Source organism: Lagopus muta, chromosome 16 (genome assembly GCF_023343835.1).
Source record: "Lagopus muta isolate bLagMut1 chromosome 16, bLagMut1 primary, whole genome shotgun sequence".
Taxonomy (NCBI): domain Eukaryota; kingdom Metazoa; phylum Chordata; class Aves; order Galliformes; family Phasianidae; genus Lagopus; species Lagopus muta.
This window is the reverse complement of record NC_064448.1, coordinates 7304112-7320147: the sequence shown is the minus strand read 5'-3', so window position 1 is coordinate 7320147 and position 16036 is coordinate 7304112. Positions and strand designations below refer to the sequence as shown.

Below are 16036 nucleotides of genomic sequence, written 5' to 3'. Positions count from 1 at the left end.
CATAGGGAGGTGTTTCATCACTCAGAGCATTTTGTGGCCCTCCTCTGGATGCACTCCAACAGGTCCACTTCTCTCCTGTACTGAGGACTCCACATTTCAGGAGCACCTCCTTTGGAATGGAGGATGAAGAGTGAAAAAAAAAGGAAGTGTTTCTTGGGCAATATATAGGAACTAGAAGAGATCTCAGCCAAGTGCTTTTCCTTATAGACTTGACCTGTCTACATCAGCAGGTTCTGGTCCTGGAGAGTGTCGACACAGGTCAGTCCACATTGCTATTCCAGGGCCCCAGGGCCCTCCCTAGAGGTTTACAAATATAGTATAACTGTAGAAAAATACTTGACTTCCTGCACCTAGGGTTGCAGGAGTGATTTTGGTGATGAAATTCCTTGCTTAATTATCCAACAAAGGAATGAGAGGAGAGACAGGACAGTCCAATTTCCCAATGGAATGAGGCAGTCCCCAGTAAGTCATGTCCAGATGTTTGTAACATGGTGCTTCAGGGATATGTATGGAAGAATATAGAAGAAAGACACCTTGTTGGTGTCTTCATCTTAAAGATGAAGATAAGGACTGCTTTCCCACCCTGAAACAAATGCACAATTAATTATATTAATTAATGAATCCAGGTTGTTTATTTTTAAAATTACAGTTGGACTTTTCATGTGATAAAACTACTGTCCCATCTTTCCCAAAAATTCTGCTGATCCTGAGTGTTGAGAAGCATTCATGGAAGTAGCTCGAGGAAAAAAATGAATTCACTGAATTAATTTTAGAAGAATGTCACTGTAAATATTGCTCACGAGGAATTCCAAATTAAAAACAATGTGGTGCAAGAAGCAGTATGCTTTTACTAGGATGTTGTTATTATAACAGAAAGAAAAACAACTAAACACTGAAATACTTATAAATTCAAACACAGTAAGAAACTTTTAATGGCTATCCAGATTTCTAAGCATAAATACAGCCAGGTTGGATGGGCCCTGGGCAGCCTGATCTGGTAGGTGGCAACCAGCCTATGGCAGAGGCTTGCAACCAGATGATCTATAATGTCCCCTCCACCCTAAGCCATTCTATGATACTGTCCAAGCTTCCTAAGTTAGGTTGCAGGGAAGTGCGATCAGAATGTTGAGCCTAAGAAGGAAAAAAAGAAGAAAAAAAAAAAGAATCTTCAACCCCTTTGTTCATATTAAAGGCTGGAAAGCAAAGAGAGCAATTGAAGCTCCACCCTCCCACAGGAAAAGCTTTACAAGTAGACTTTAAATAAGTGAAAGGCACCAATCACTCCTTGAGTCAACAGAAGTAGAGGAGGCCATTGAGAGGAAAACTCCAGAGCTGCTCTTACAGGACATATCGATCAGATATGGGCCAAGGTGAGCAAGGGGCAAACCCTTCTGTGGTTCTCTGCTATTCTCTTACATCAGTAAGATGTGTATTCAGCTCTGAATGCGACAGGAAAGTTTGCAGGTATTTTGTCAGCCCAGTGTAAATGGGAGACCGACAAATCTGACACAACAGGAGAAGCACAATTTGGAGAAGGTATCATTGAAAAGGCAGAGGGAGGTTAGAGTGCACAGAAAAGGTTGAAACCTGAAGTTAAAATTGAGAGCATACAAAAATGTAAGGATTTTGTTTGTCTGTTTTTGATTTGCTGCTAAAATTTATGTTTATGCAAATTGCCTACTTTGCTGCATTTACCTTGGCAGCTGATCTCTGTCTTTCTAAAGACAAGTTTTCCTCACCCCTGAGCCTGTTCTGTAACAGATGTGCTTTATTGCTGAGTTTCTAAAAATTATTATTTTTTAAATAGGTACATTCCTAAAAAATCAAAGTACATGCTGCTTGCCTAGACGAAAAAAAAAAGCAAAACGTATTCCCCCCATTTGAAATGTGACTGTATTTCTAAGGCTACAAATGTAGTTATTTCAAGGCTTGCCTGACTTGATAAGCTGAAGATTATGCTGCAAAGAACACCTCCCCATGGATGAATCAAGGTGAACACAGGATGCTGATTTTTTACTCAGTAACAACCCAGTCCCACTACTAAGGACTTTCCTATTCTTCCTCTCTATGAAGTGGAAGGGGAGGAGGGAGAAAGAGAGTAAAAACTATTTAAAAAATAAAATATTATTTTTAACTTATTTAAAAAATAATTTTTAAAGAACACACACACTGATATCTTTTCCTTCTGTACTTCTGCACTTCATTTCAATCATCAAGTTAATCTTCTGCTAATGAACCCTCCATAGGCTCTGTCCATGTCAGAGACAAACCAACCTCAGATGCTTGTTCTTTGGCCTCTGATAAAGCTACAGCTTGCACACAAGAGCATTCCACACCATATTATTTCACACACATGATTTTAATAGTGTTTTCTCTCCAATTCTGTCATCTCTCCCACTGTCAAATGACCCATTGAGCTGAAGATGTCCCTGCTCATTGCAGGGGGGTTGGTTTGATTCTTTAATAATCTCTTCCAACTCAAATAATTCTGATTTTATGTTCTTGTTAGGTGCTTTCAACAGATAAGAACTGGTGTTTATATCAGAGATACATGTAACATAAATGTGGCTAGGGAACTCATCATGATTTAAAATGCAGAAACATCCTTCTAGTCACTCTGGTTTCTTCGTTTCTTATTAAGCCATCATGTCATAGAATGAATGAAACCATGACACAATTAGCTGAGTTCAGCTGGATTCTGTATTCAGAAACTCACAGGTGTTCCATTCTCTCATAGTTCTTTCCTCTTAGATTCTTTTCTGATTTTCCTTTAGTACTGGATATACTACTTTTTTAATAATTACGCAGATAGTTGTTAATAATCTTGTAAAGGTGTAAGCTCTCTCTCTCTCTCTCTCTCTCTTTCTCTCTCTCTCTCTCAAAACAGAATAAAATGCTCAGAAATAACTTATTTCCACTTGTGGTGGAAACTTCACATTTTTATTAGCTACTTACAGAAAGTAACATGAAATTCTTGCAATTGTTTACGTGCTTCTTCCTCCTTCTAATGTACTTCTCACTTTTTCTTAGCTCTGACGCAGCCAAGTACCGACTGGCATGTGAAAGAAAATGGGAGAGATCACCACACAAGTAAATTCTCTAGCAAAGAGTTGGTTGTGAGGAGAGGTCAGGCCTTTGTAATCACCTTCAATGGAACGGAACACCCGGAGCAAACCTTTACATTCATCGCAGAAACAGGTATGGCTCCCAGTGCTGTTCCCAGAAATTGCAATGCCTAAGCCACATTCTTTTGGCCTGGTATGTGCTATATGGTAGGCAGTTAATACCTCAGAATCAACATGCTGCTTTAAATAGTATCTGAAGTGTTTGCTGTACTACTTCCACCTCAGCTAGCAGAGGTAGTTTCTTTCATTTTCAAACATATGCCATATTAATCTAATAGAAGGGTTAAAAATCAGACGGGTTTTTTGACAAGTTACAGCAAGCTGGAAAGAAAAAAGTTGTTTATTTTCCTTAAAAGGTCCAAGACCCTCCAAGCAGGCCAAGACCCAAGCCATATTTGGTATCTCCAGCACAGCAAGCAAGGAGGGCTGGAGCGCAGTTCTTCAGTCCACCAGTTCCCACTCCGTGAGCATCTCCATTTCCAGCCCAGCTAATGCTGTCATTGGACGTTACAAGCTGAGTGTTCAAAGTACTTCAGCTGGCAGATCGTCTCCAGTAGTCCTTGGCACTTTTGTTTTGCTCTTCAACCCTTGGTCTTCAGGTAGGAATATATCAGCATTCCCCTGAAAGAACTGATTTACTTGTAGTTTGATTAGTATTTCCAGTTTCTCCACTTGACCTACACTTCTGCAGTATGGGGATAGAACATTCACCACATAACCTAGCAGTGAGAAAAGAAAAGCATACAATGGTTTCTTAGGACCTTCTGCTACATAAAACCAACTCTGTATCACGTACTGAATGGAGATCCCCTGGCTCCCTCCCCAGAATGCAGATTAAGTTCTGCCAAAACCCTGCAGGTTTTTTATTTATTTTACCCGCTGTGATTGTATATACCTCTCCTTTGGCTTTTCAGGTGATGATGTGTTCATGCCAAACAAGGCAGAGTGTGAGGAATATGTGCTAGAAGAGTTTGGTATCATTTTTGCTGGCAACAATAATCATATCAACAGCTTTGGATGGAACTTTGGCCAGGTAAACACAGCACTGAACCAGCAGCCAGTGCTTTCTGCTCTTCACATAAGCTGGATGATCAGCATGTTTATTTTTTAATGTTTATCACAGCCATACACCTCAGAAGATCAGGAGTCTGGTAATGCAGTTAGAACTCACATCAACTTCTATTATATTGATTGATGAGAAAATTTGCAGTTGACTACTTGGTGATATGAGCTAGGACACAGAGTCCTAAGAGTCTGCTGCGAAGTAAAGTGGAGCATCACAGAATGGCACAGGCCTGGCTGCCAGTCCACACATTCTGAGTTTTGAAAACCTCTTAAGAGTTTTAATCTCCATGGTTTGTTGATGGCTCATTTTTATGTGGAATTCTTGGCTGAGCTGGAAAGTTTCATCTTATGGTTAAAGAAATATTAAATGCTCATGTAATTCTACTTATCTGTATATTTTAGCACAGTAGAATGATCTGTGTTTCTAATACACTAACATATTTCTATAACATAGTTTCAAGCAGATATCCTCAGTATTTGCCTTTCCATGCTGGATCGAAGCTTGAACTACCGTAAGGATCCTGCCACAGATGTATCTCGCCGACATGATCCCAAATATCTGGGCCGTGTTCTTAGTGCAATGGTAAACAACATGTTCAGAAAGTCTAAACTACTGACTGTTCACTTTTCAGAAAATTTTAGGCCACTGTTTGTATGCACCACAAAGCAGAAATGCGGGCCAGGGAAATCCCTAAGTTGTTGTCTGGTCTCAGCCTTCCAGACTTGTCTCATTTATGTATGTCTCACACTTAACACTTTGATATCCAGTATGCAAACTCAAAGCTATGTTGTGGGTTGTTATGCTGAGCACTTTGGAGGTCTTTAATCCAACTTCCCATTTGAAGGGGGTCTACAGGGGCACTAGATCAGGTCATCCATGGATTTGTAAAGTTGTTTTGAAAATCTCCAAGGATGGAAGTTTCACTGCCCCTCTGGGTGACCAATCTAGAGCTGCACTGTCTTCTTAGTGACTAATTTTTCTCTTATGTCCAATATGGTTTTCCCAAGCTACAACTTTCTGTCGCTGCCTCTTGGCATGTAATATACCAGTGCAGAGAAAAGTTGGACTCCTGACTTTGTATGCCCCATACGAATAGTTGTAAGTTCTTACTATAGACTCCTTTATCTTCATCTTTGCTAGACTGAACTAGCCTGGCACTCTCAGCTTCTTGTAAGTGCTGTGCTCTAGGGCCCATGACCATCTTGGTAGGCCCGTGCCACAACATTCCCCTGAACTGAGAAGTCTGAAAGAGGAGCTGGACAGTAATCCTGGCACTGTGATAATTAAAGAGCTGTAACAGCTTCCTTCAGTATTCTGATAATTTCTGGCACTTACTGTAACTCCCAGGGTCATTTCAGCTGAGTTGCCACTCAGCAAGCTACTTCCCAGCCTGTACTAATGCATGGGGTTTTCCTGCCCTGAATCCTGAATTCTACATGTTTTCATACTGGATTTCATGAGATTTCTGTTGACCCAGTATTCAAGATGCTTAAAGTGACTCCGCAGTTCTTATATCTGCCCCTTCCCCTAAATTAACATTGTCTATACATTTGCTAAGAGTTCATCCTGTTATCAAGCAGGCACATTTTGACAGATTCACTGCCTTATATGCATTTATGTCATTCTATCACACAGTGGTAAAGTTGCCACCTCACAACAGAAAGGTTCACCATAAACTTGTGTGTGTCATCTTGCTGGGTACTACTGCACTTGGGTGGGAGAAACAGTGGTTAATTTCTTTTCATTACTTATGAAGACACTTCTATAATTTCTCTGAAACAATGAGATTTCCTCCTGAAGGCCAACTGTAAGAAGCAATGACTTTTGTCCATTAAAGTGCCATTCAAAGCTTTTCTCCTGTTCCCTCACAACTACTTCATCTATTGTAAGCTCTTGGTTTATGTTATCATAAATTTTGTGAATATTTTTACAGGTCAATGCCAATGATGACCAAGGGGTGGTACAAGGAAACTGGAGTGGAAATTATGATGGTGGGAAAAGTCCAAGCAGCTGGACTGGAAGTGGTGAAATCCTGCAAAACTGGAAGAAATCAGGATTCAGGCCTGTTAGATATGGACAGTGTTGGGTTTTTGCAGCAGTATTAACTACAGGTATGATTTATGTAATGCATACAATGATACTGCACAGTGTCTGTGCACTAATAACACTTTCTACATGAAAATATTTCAGAATATTCATCTATTATATCAAACATCGTATTCTGGAAATAGTGCTTTCTGACTATGGTTTTCCATTCTCCCTTTAGTGCTTAGATGTCTGGGGATTCCCACTCGTCCAATTACAAACTTCAGCTCTGCCCACGATGCAGATGGAAATCTGCGTGTGGATGAGTTTTATGATGCTTCTGGAAATCATTTGAACGAGGGAGCTGACAGTGTCTGGTAAGGTTCTGCAGTATTTAGTAATAGGACCTGTCAGTATTATAGTCTTCAGGTGCAGAGTATAGATTCTGATGACAAATACTCTATTAACTACTTAAAAATTGTCTTTAAAACAACTACATGCACAGGATGAACAAATATTATGCTGCCACAAAATTTGGTATTTTCACCTTTTCTTAATAAAGCAGAGAATTAACATCAGTTACTACAGCAAACTGAAGCCAAGGTAGACAAAGTTATAGCTGCCACACATTACTGAAAAAATGGGATGTTACACTGGAAATATCAAATATTGGAACCTAACTTTGTTTGAAGTTATTCTTCAAAACCAAAATCATGTTAAACTGTAAGAGTTCAATAGAACAAGCTCCCCTCTCTTTCTCCTTTTTTCTTGCAGTGAAATAATTTTCAGTGAAAATAATTATCAATGCTAAGTAACAAATGCAACAGAAATAAGCTTTCATTCAGCAAAGAAGAGTGCAGCTCCTCACTGTTTACCTTGTTTGCTTCCCTGCTTCCTCTGTTCATGTCCTAAATCAAAGAGAAGCTTACAAAAAGTACTATAGTTTTGTACAATAAGAAGCACAGCTAAAACTAAGGAAGTCCACAGGCTCAGAACTTTTTTTGGGGGGGTGAAAAAGAGGCTCAAGACATTTTGGATAATTTCAAAAATTCACTATCTTTCCTTGAAAATGAGTTCCTTGAAAATAGTTCCACAATGCAGTTTTCAACTCTTGCATAAGTAAGATTGCCAGAATCAGAATGACAGTCATCAGTCACAGATAAGAACCTTCTGAAGGTACAGCATTTGAGACTTCTAACTAAGAATACTAATTAATGAACGTGAATAGAAATGCAGAAACATGTACCATGGGCTTGCTTTATTTATTCTTGAATGTAGGAATTTCCATGTCTGGAATGAAAGCTGGTTTTCCCGCAGTGACTTGGGCCCTTCATACAGCGGATGGCAAATTCTGGATGCAACTCCCCAAGAAGAAAGTGGAGGTACACAGATTTCATTCCAGGAGTAATGCTGAAAAATCATAAAGTCAGTCATTTTCAGAGAGAAAAATGAACTGTAAAACTGCTGTGAAAGAAATTTCTTCTCCTGCTCAGAAGCAGAATGACAGTTTCTGCCTAATTAATAAAGCATCAGTTCCTCTATGGATCCTAAGAAACAAATTAGGTTTCTAGGGCCACTCTTCTGCAGCTCTTTCTATATTTCCAATGTAGGTGCCTAGAGCTATTGAAGATTAATGAATGCTATAAAATAGATCAAATGCACATTGAGAATAAATGCAAGACACACTGATTATTGGGTAAATACGATCTATGAGGGTCTGTATGGATGAAACGGCCAGAATGGGCCACCAGCACTTGGTAATTCAAGAGACATTGATAAATATCTGCCCAGTAATCTGCTTACTTTAAAACCATCGATTAGTTCTAAGGTCTATTTTCTTGATGCCATAGGAATTTATCAGTGTGGTCCTGCCTCAAGGAATGCCGTCAAAGAAGGAAACGTAGATCTGGACTACGACTGTCCATTTGTATTTGCAGAAGTGAATGCAGACTGTATGTACTGGAATTATGATCCTGCAACTAGAAAGAAAACATTATTATTCAACAAGTCGACAGTAATCGGCCAACTCATCAGCACAAAGGCAGTTGGTAGAAATGATCGTATAGATATCACCAGTGATTATAAATATGAAGAAGGTAAAAAAACTTCATAGTTCTATATTTGGTTCATTCCAGAAAAGTCACATAAACTTTATGATAGGGGCCTCTTGATTGGCAATTTTGGACATCTATATGGTAAGGGGCAAATTTATACTAAATTTATTCAGTTCTAGCAGAAAAGAAAAGAGAATGTAAAGAGTAAAAAATAATGCCCTCCACTTTCTGATACGTAGTTGCTTTGTGGGACCTAAATAAGACAAGTCCAAACAACTTTGATCCATAGTTCTCACCTTTCTTCTATTTTCTACCTATCCTGCAGGTATGGGGAGTGAATGTGATGTTGGGTGTGTGTTTGGCTGTTTGTCAGAGTCAACAGACCACATTATACCATTGCCCTTCCCTTACTTAAGGAGCATTTTCTGTATTAGCAAACAAAACCATACATTTTACAACCATAAAAAACCATAGAAATGGAAAGGGTGAAAAATTTTGGACTTAGGATTTTGTTTCACAAGAAGATGCTACTGAAGGGACAGCGACATTGCTGAGGGCAAAGCCAGAAAATTAAGTGTGGTAGTTGCTCTCTAAGAACAGAATTATGTTTTGCTGAATGGTCTCTAGCTGTTAACTGTTGAAGGTATTTTTCATTGCTGTTTTTAACAGGCTCTAAAAAAGAAAGAGATATTTTTAAAAAAGCCCGCAAGAAGCTGGGACTTGAGGATAAGTTTGATCCTACAGCACCAACACCAAAGGAAATTGAACAAAAGCCTGATATCTCAGGAAAGTTTAAGATGGCTGGTCCTTTAGAAGTTGGCAAAGACCTCAATTTAATTCTGGTTCTTGCAAATTTACAATCTGAAGTTAAATCTGTTCAAGTAAATATGACTGCTTGGAGCACTGTGTATACAAGAAGACCAGTCCGTGAGATCTGGAAGGACTCCCTGTCTGTCTCTCTGTCTCCTGAGGAAGGTAATTTTTCAAATCAAATAATCACACAATTGTTATTAAAAGTTATCAATAAGCAGGTGTTAGAAGATGGTCAACTTAGGTTGGGGCAATCAGGGACATTTACAAACTGGGAGAAGAACTCCTTGAGAACAGCCCTGCAGAGAAGGGCATGGGGGTCCTGATGGATAAAAAGCTCAAAGTGAGCCAGCAATTTGTGCTTGCAGCACAGAAGGACAACAGCATCCTGGGCTGCATTAACAGAGGGTGGCAGTGGGCAGGGAGGGAATTTTCCCCATTTACTCTGCCCTCATGAGCCCCTATGTGCAGTACTGCATCCAGACCTGTGGTCCCCAGGGTAAGAGGGATGTTGAGGTGTTGGAGTGGATCTGAAGGAGGGCCATGAAGATGCTCAGAGGGCTGCAGCGCCTCTCCTGTGAAGACCGTCTGAGGGAGTTAGGCTTGTTCAACTTGGAGAAGAGATCGCCATAGGGAGACTTTCCTGTGGCCCTTCAGTACATAAAGAATATAAAAAAGATGAAAACTGACTTTTTACATGAACAGATAATGATAGGACACAGGGGAAAGGCTTTAAACTGAAAGAGGGGAGATTTATGTCAGATGTGAAGAGGAAATCCTTTACTGAGAGGGCAGTGAGGCCCTGGCACTGCTGCCCAGAAAAGTGAGCATGCCCATCCCTGGATTAATACTGGGTAGAAAGTCTGTTCCCTTACAAAAGTGCTTATTAGTTCCTTTTTTATTTTTTTTTCCCTCCACAGAGAAACATTTTCCCATTAAGATATCTTATGCTGAATATCAACAGCAGTTAACTACAGATAACGCAATTGAGGTAACAGCTGTATGTCACGTAGAAGGTGGGATTCAAGTACTGGTGCAAAGACACATTGCCCTGGACAACCCTGCCATTGATATACAGGTGAATTATTCTCCCTTTACTCTAAATGCAGTGGCAGAGTAAGGGGAAAATGAGCCCTTTAGGCACTTTCTTTCTCAGGAAGAGATGTTCTGCTTATATTCTGCCTTGGTTCATCACAGTTCCTCATAGTAATCCCTCTTCTGACATGACTGACAATGCTGACGATCTGACCTTTTAAGTATTTTCTTTGCTCAGGTACTCGGCGAGGCAAAAGTGAATAAAGAAGTGGAAGTGGAAGTGGTATTTACCAATCCCATTGATATCGAAGTGAAGGACTGTGTGCTGCAGGTAGAAGGCAGTGACCTGCTGAGAGGAATCCTTATGATAGAGTAAGTACAAAAAGTGCCTCTTCCTGCTACTAAAGATAACTAATCCAGAACACAGCCATGGATGACTTTGAACCAAACACAAGAATGAGACAGAATTTTCCTTTTGCACACAACTTTAAATCGCCTTTCCATCTCACGTAAGCTTTGACTCCATACTTTGGGAGGGCAAATAATTACTTTACAATTTGATAGAACTTTCTTCCCTACCCAACAGGCCACAACAGTTCCAGCAAAAGTTTTATGTATGCCCATGCAATAAATGTTATTGAAGCAGTGTATGCTGCTATGGGCCAGATGGGTTGGACCTTCTTGTTCTGACTGTAGGATTAGCAATAGGATATGAGTGTTTCTGTCCACACTATGCCCAAACTATTCTGCATTTTAACCACGATTTTTTGTTTTGTTTTTAAAATGGACTACGAGTGCCAGTCTGAGTGGTCAACCTTCTAAACAATTTGCATCTACATTAGACAGGTAGCCGTGTAATGTAAAAAGCAGATGCACCAGTGTCCCAGCTTTGTAAACACAAATGAACACAGATTGTTTAGGGACAGACTGTGATCTCAAAGAGTGGCACTTCTGAAAAAACAGCCCAAAGTATGCTCTATGTGTAGCTATTCCAGGCACAATAAATCATGACTAAAGAGGATGAACATTAGAGAACAGACTAAGCCAGGACCAGCAGTCTACACCTTAGATGACTGGATTTACTTTACTATGGTCTGGAACTTGAACATAACTTAAATACTTAAGGCAGGCAGGAAGAGGATAGGGAAAATAGTGAATATTATGATAAATAAAGATTTTCCAAAACAGGAACTATGAGCACATTGATTTTCAAGCTCTGCTTTTAGAACTCCACAAAATAATGATGTTGGGAGATTAATAAACTGAGTCAGAAAGGTTCTAGATGATGTTGAGATAGGGAATGAAAAGACTGGGAAAAAAATGGGTTCCTTTTACTATAGATCCCAGCTACCTGTGATATGGAAATGTGCTGATTAAGTGAACACAAGTGAACATGTAATCCCTGGAGGTGTTAAAGAAACATGTACATGTGGTCCTAAGGAACGTGTTTTAGTGGGTAATATTGGTGGTAGGTGGATGGCTGGACTGGATGATAGAGGTCTTTTCCAATCTTTATGATTCTGTGATAAACACATACATGCACACTGACAAAAACAAAACAAAACAAAAAACCATTCACAGCAACTTAAGATGGTCACTCTTGCTTGAACAATTATGTCTATCTCATATATTCCCTATTCCCTTGAGGGAATTCAGTAACCTTGTGTTACATATTGTATACAACTTTATACTCAGGCAAGACAAAATATCACAGGTTAAGACTCTTTGGTAAAATCATAAACATGGATTTCCTAGAATTATAAAATATACTAGTATAAAACATTTTAAGGTCGATTTAGAATTTCCTGGTGTGCAAACACTTTTCTCACGTTGCTACAATCTACTGTAATTCAGGAGTTTGCATCAATACTCCTTGTGGTTCCAGCTCATTCAACACAATGATGTATTTTATGCTTCCTGTTCTGCATGAAGTTTTCTCTTATATGAGATGAGTATGTTTTCACCCTGATCCCAAGTAAGCTTATCTGGATTACTGCATGTTTTTTGAGTCCTTAATGCATGGTCTTGAGTATTTAAATATACACCATAGAAACAGGTTGAAAAAGACCTCCAAGATCAACAAGCTCCACCTCAACCCATCCCACCATGGCCACTGACTGTGTCCCTCAGAGCCACAGTTCTGGAACATGAAAGAAGAAATTATTCTTAATATTCAATCTGAAGTTGATTCCATTGACTGGCTCTCCACTGTTGAAAATGGGAGTCAAGCCACCCAGTCCAGCATGGTGCTGTCAAATAGCTAAGTGTTGCACACTATTTTCATGACCATCTTAGACTGAGCTGATAGGAGTTCTTACATAAGGATGGAAATGGCTAAAGAGTAAACTCACATGTGATGCATAAGCCTATTTTCAGCTTATACTTTTTCTTTTGTTTTCTATTTCTAGCGTACCACCATTGAAAGCTAAAGAGATATCCAGTACAAAATTTAAACTTACCCCTTTTGAGACGGGCTCCAAGCATCTGCTTGTTAATTTCTCCTGTGATAAATTTGCAGATATCAAGGCCTTTAAAACTGTAAAGGTGATTGACTAACAGGAAGATACACAATAAACGATCTTTGTCCCTACCAAATACAGGGACATTGTACAAAATGGTGTAAGAAATGTACAAGAAAACTAGGAGAAAAGTAACAGAACAAAGTCCTTGCTTCCTGTGATACGGGTTTATCAACTTTATATCATTAAAATTTTACATTGTAATTTTTAATGAACTGTGGAATGGTTCACTTACTACTGTGCACATCCATGTTAATTAAACAGAATATCTTACCTTCTACTCAGAGACTGTTTGCTTGACTTGTGTCTGCTTTTGTTTGGAAATCATTACTTCTGACTGCGGCTGTTTCTACACAAATATAAACATATTTTTACACATTCCAAGCCTTATACTGTGCAATTGCAAAGTGGTGTTTCCTTTCATTGCAATCATGATACTAGAAAGTAGCCAGGATTAAGTGCATGTTTTACACAATTTTGGCCAGTCTTTTTAGCAATAATGAGTAAGTATCATGACATTTTTCTTTTCTGCCAAATCACAGTGGCCAAGTGAGGCACAGGAAAAGCAATTTGGATGACGTCCAGTACGAGAGCAACTCAGTAAAAATGTTAGGATAATTGCCCAGTTCAACGTACACGAGGTTCTTTTTGCATGCTGCTGTTTTGTACTCACTGATACTCTTCGCGAATCAGAGGGAGAGTAATCTTAGGTCAAGGGGTATTTTAACTCTGGAAGAACTAGAATCTATCACTATAGTTTGTGTGTTAGGAAGCCACCTCTATCAGCAAATAATATATTAAATACGGAGTCCAGTAATGTTGAGATCAAGTTCAGTATACCTTAGTTAAACTTTTAATGGCAGATAGGTGCAGACCACAGACATGAAAAAACTGGTGTGAGCAAAGAATGCATCCAAATTTGTTTGACTGTGGTGAGGGCCAAAAATGGTAGCAAAAAGGCTCGTCTTAATAAAAGGTGCCTTAGCCTTCCTTTAAAAATTGCGTAATTAACTTAACTTATGAATTCCACATCTTGAATTCCTGTTGCTAAACAGTATGCGTAACAGTAGATGTTCTTTCAATGCAACTCTACCTGGCAGGTGATTAAACAGTTTGCGGGGAAGCAGAAGCTAAAAGCAAGATTCCTGGAACAAGTGAGCTAGGTGTAGCCCATTAAGTGATTTACTTTATGGCTGATAATTATGCAACACTAAGTCAATCTCTGACTGAAAAATGAACTGTGTAGATGAAGTGAATGAGAAGTCACACTACTGCTCTATTGTACTTTGGACTGCAGAACCTGCCTGGTACCTATACCTATACCCTGCAAAAGTACTTGAGGAGGGCACCAGCAGCCATCTAACTTACCAGTGCCAGATACATGACATTAGTACATCATTATACTGGCTGCATAACCACATAGCTACAGGGAAGTTGTACAAATAGCCCACAGATTTTCTCCTGATGTTCCTTAAAACTTGCAGGAACAAAGACCAAATCATCACATAGACCAAATGATGGAAGTTCAAGCTCAAGGACAGACTTTGACTCAGAATTTCAACTTCTTTTTAAATGAGTGAAAACAACCAGATTCAGGTGAAGTCAAGCAAATTGCCCTAGCAGAAATGACAGAATTTGGTGAACGTCTAGGGGAATTAAAGAAAGGCAACACCCTTCCCTTGCAACACTTCACATGTGCATAAAGTTAACACATCTAATTAAATGTGTGCCTACTGGGATACAGACTCGTAGATAGGATTCTGCAATGTTTTTGTGGAACTTATACTTTCTAGAAAAGACTAGCAACAACATGAGTTTAAGGTGCAATAAGGCTAATCTGAGGTCATGATAGCACAATACACAAACAACAAATTATTGAGGAGGCAAGAAAAATGTGAGTTTAGGTTTACACTGGAAAGTTGGAAAACTGAAGGGCAATTTCAAGGCCATGAAACTATGGAAAAGAAGGAATAAAATATTTGGACCATTTTGGATGATAGGTGGGTGGAACTGAGCTAGGAAAAACACCTGTGACACTATTAAGTCATTAGTCACATAGGAACCATGACCGCTGCATTCCAAAGGGATTACAAAAGTGGCTGCTAATGCTTTGGTGTGGTGAAGGTGTCGACCGTCAGGTGCTGGTTTAGGATGTAGGACACTATGAAAGTTTAGGATGGCTTGGTGAACACCACAGTGGGTACGTCACAAGAGGTAAAGGAGGTGGATGCAGCCGAGACAGAAAAAGTGGTGTGAATTTTAATTGCCTATGTGAGTAGTAAGGAAGTAGAAAGGAACTAGTCATGCTCCAGAGGGAGCAGTGTGAAGCGTCTGAAGCAATCACTGTAAGTACTGAACACCTGAACTTAAGAACTGGTTGATGCGGTTCATCACTAGGACTGTGTGTGAAGATCAGGTAACATCAGAGGCTTGTGGCTCTTATGGTTTCCAAGGACTATGAATTAAGGAGAAGAGAAAAAGACTAACTAAAGCAGCTCTGAAAAAGCAATCAAATCCATTCAGGGAGACTCCTGGAACAAGTTCTGAGAGCCTGAATATCCCAGGAACTTCCAAGAAGAGGAAGGACGTCTGAATTATAATGTAAGTGAAAACATACACTGTCATAGCAGATACAGTGCTGCCAAGTATGAAAAGCTTTAGTGTTTTTCTTTCAAGACAGGACAGGCATGAAAGTCATATATATACAATGTATATATATATGTATATTATGTATATATATGTATGTATATGTATATATACATACATATATATACATACACACACGTGTGCATATGTATATATATTTAAATATATATAAAAATATGTATATATACACATGTATATATATATTTAATTTTAGAAAAAGAATAGATCATAATTTCTGCTTATTTTCTATTTTTGCTGTAATTTCAAAGTTCAGATGAATTTCTTTTCTTTCTTTTTTTTTTTTTTTTTTTTTTAGTCTTTACTGAGCACTAAACATGATCAGTGGAGATGAGAAATTTAAACATAACAATTATTTGTCCCCAGAAAAATGTCACTTTATTAACTGCATGCTTTTTAAGTAAATTTTGAAGTTTGCACTGATAGAAAGTATTCGTGGTCAATAATTTGGGTTCTGGGTTTGTGGGTTTGTTTTGCTTTTTTTTTTTTTCCTAAAGAAAATTTCTGTTTAAATAGATAATATGGAGCTGGCTAACAAAACATGTAGACATATATTTGTTTCTAGTGGGAATTTATCATTTCACCTAGGGCAGGGGGCACGGTCTCAAAACCAGAAGTCACATTAACCAACCTGGAAGTTAAGTCATCAGGAAATGCCTCTTTTCCTTCATATGGTTTGTATGTCCCACCACACTCCCTATTTCCTCATCCCCGAAGATAACTTATTCATGGCACACC

The 16036-nt window shown here is 39.0% G+C and overlaps 1 protein-coding gene and 1 long non-coding RNA gene across 2 annotated transcripts; one reads left to right on the top strand and one right to left on the bottom strand.

The window, feature by feature from the left end:
• The first annotated feature begins 1215 nt into the window (after positions 1-1215).
• Positions 1216-14886, top strand: LOC125701040 (protein-glutamine gamma-glutamyltransferase E-like). The gene is made up of 13 exons (XM_048962487.1): positions 1216-1370; positions 3031-3198; positions 3482-3724; positions 4040-4158; positions 4645-4773; positions 6125-6302; positions 6458-6593; positions 7495-7598; positions 8067-8312; positions 8940-9245; positions 10001-10158; positions 10354-10487; positions 12524-14886. Exons 1-13 carry the CDS (start codon positions 1361-1363, stop codon positions 12669-12671), a joined length of 2079 nt encoding a protein of 692 aa, XP_048818444.1. The 5' UTR covers positions 1216-1360; the 3' UTR covers positions 12672-14886.
• Positions 3607-12605, bottom strand: LOC125701043 (uncharacterized). Its single transcript, XR_007380142.1, has 4 exons — positions 12575-12605; positions 8020-8195; positions 7463-7626; positions 3607-3844 (listed from the first exon to the last, which is right to left on the bottom strand). It is a non-coding gene; the product is annotated as an uncharacterized LOC125701043 (long non-coding RNA).
• Positions 14887-16036: the final 1150 nt, after the last annotated feature.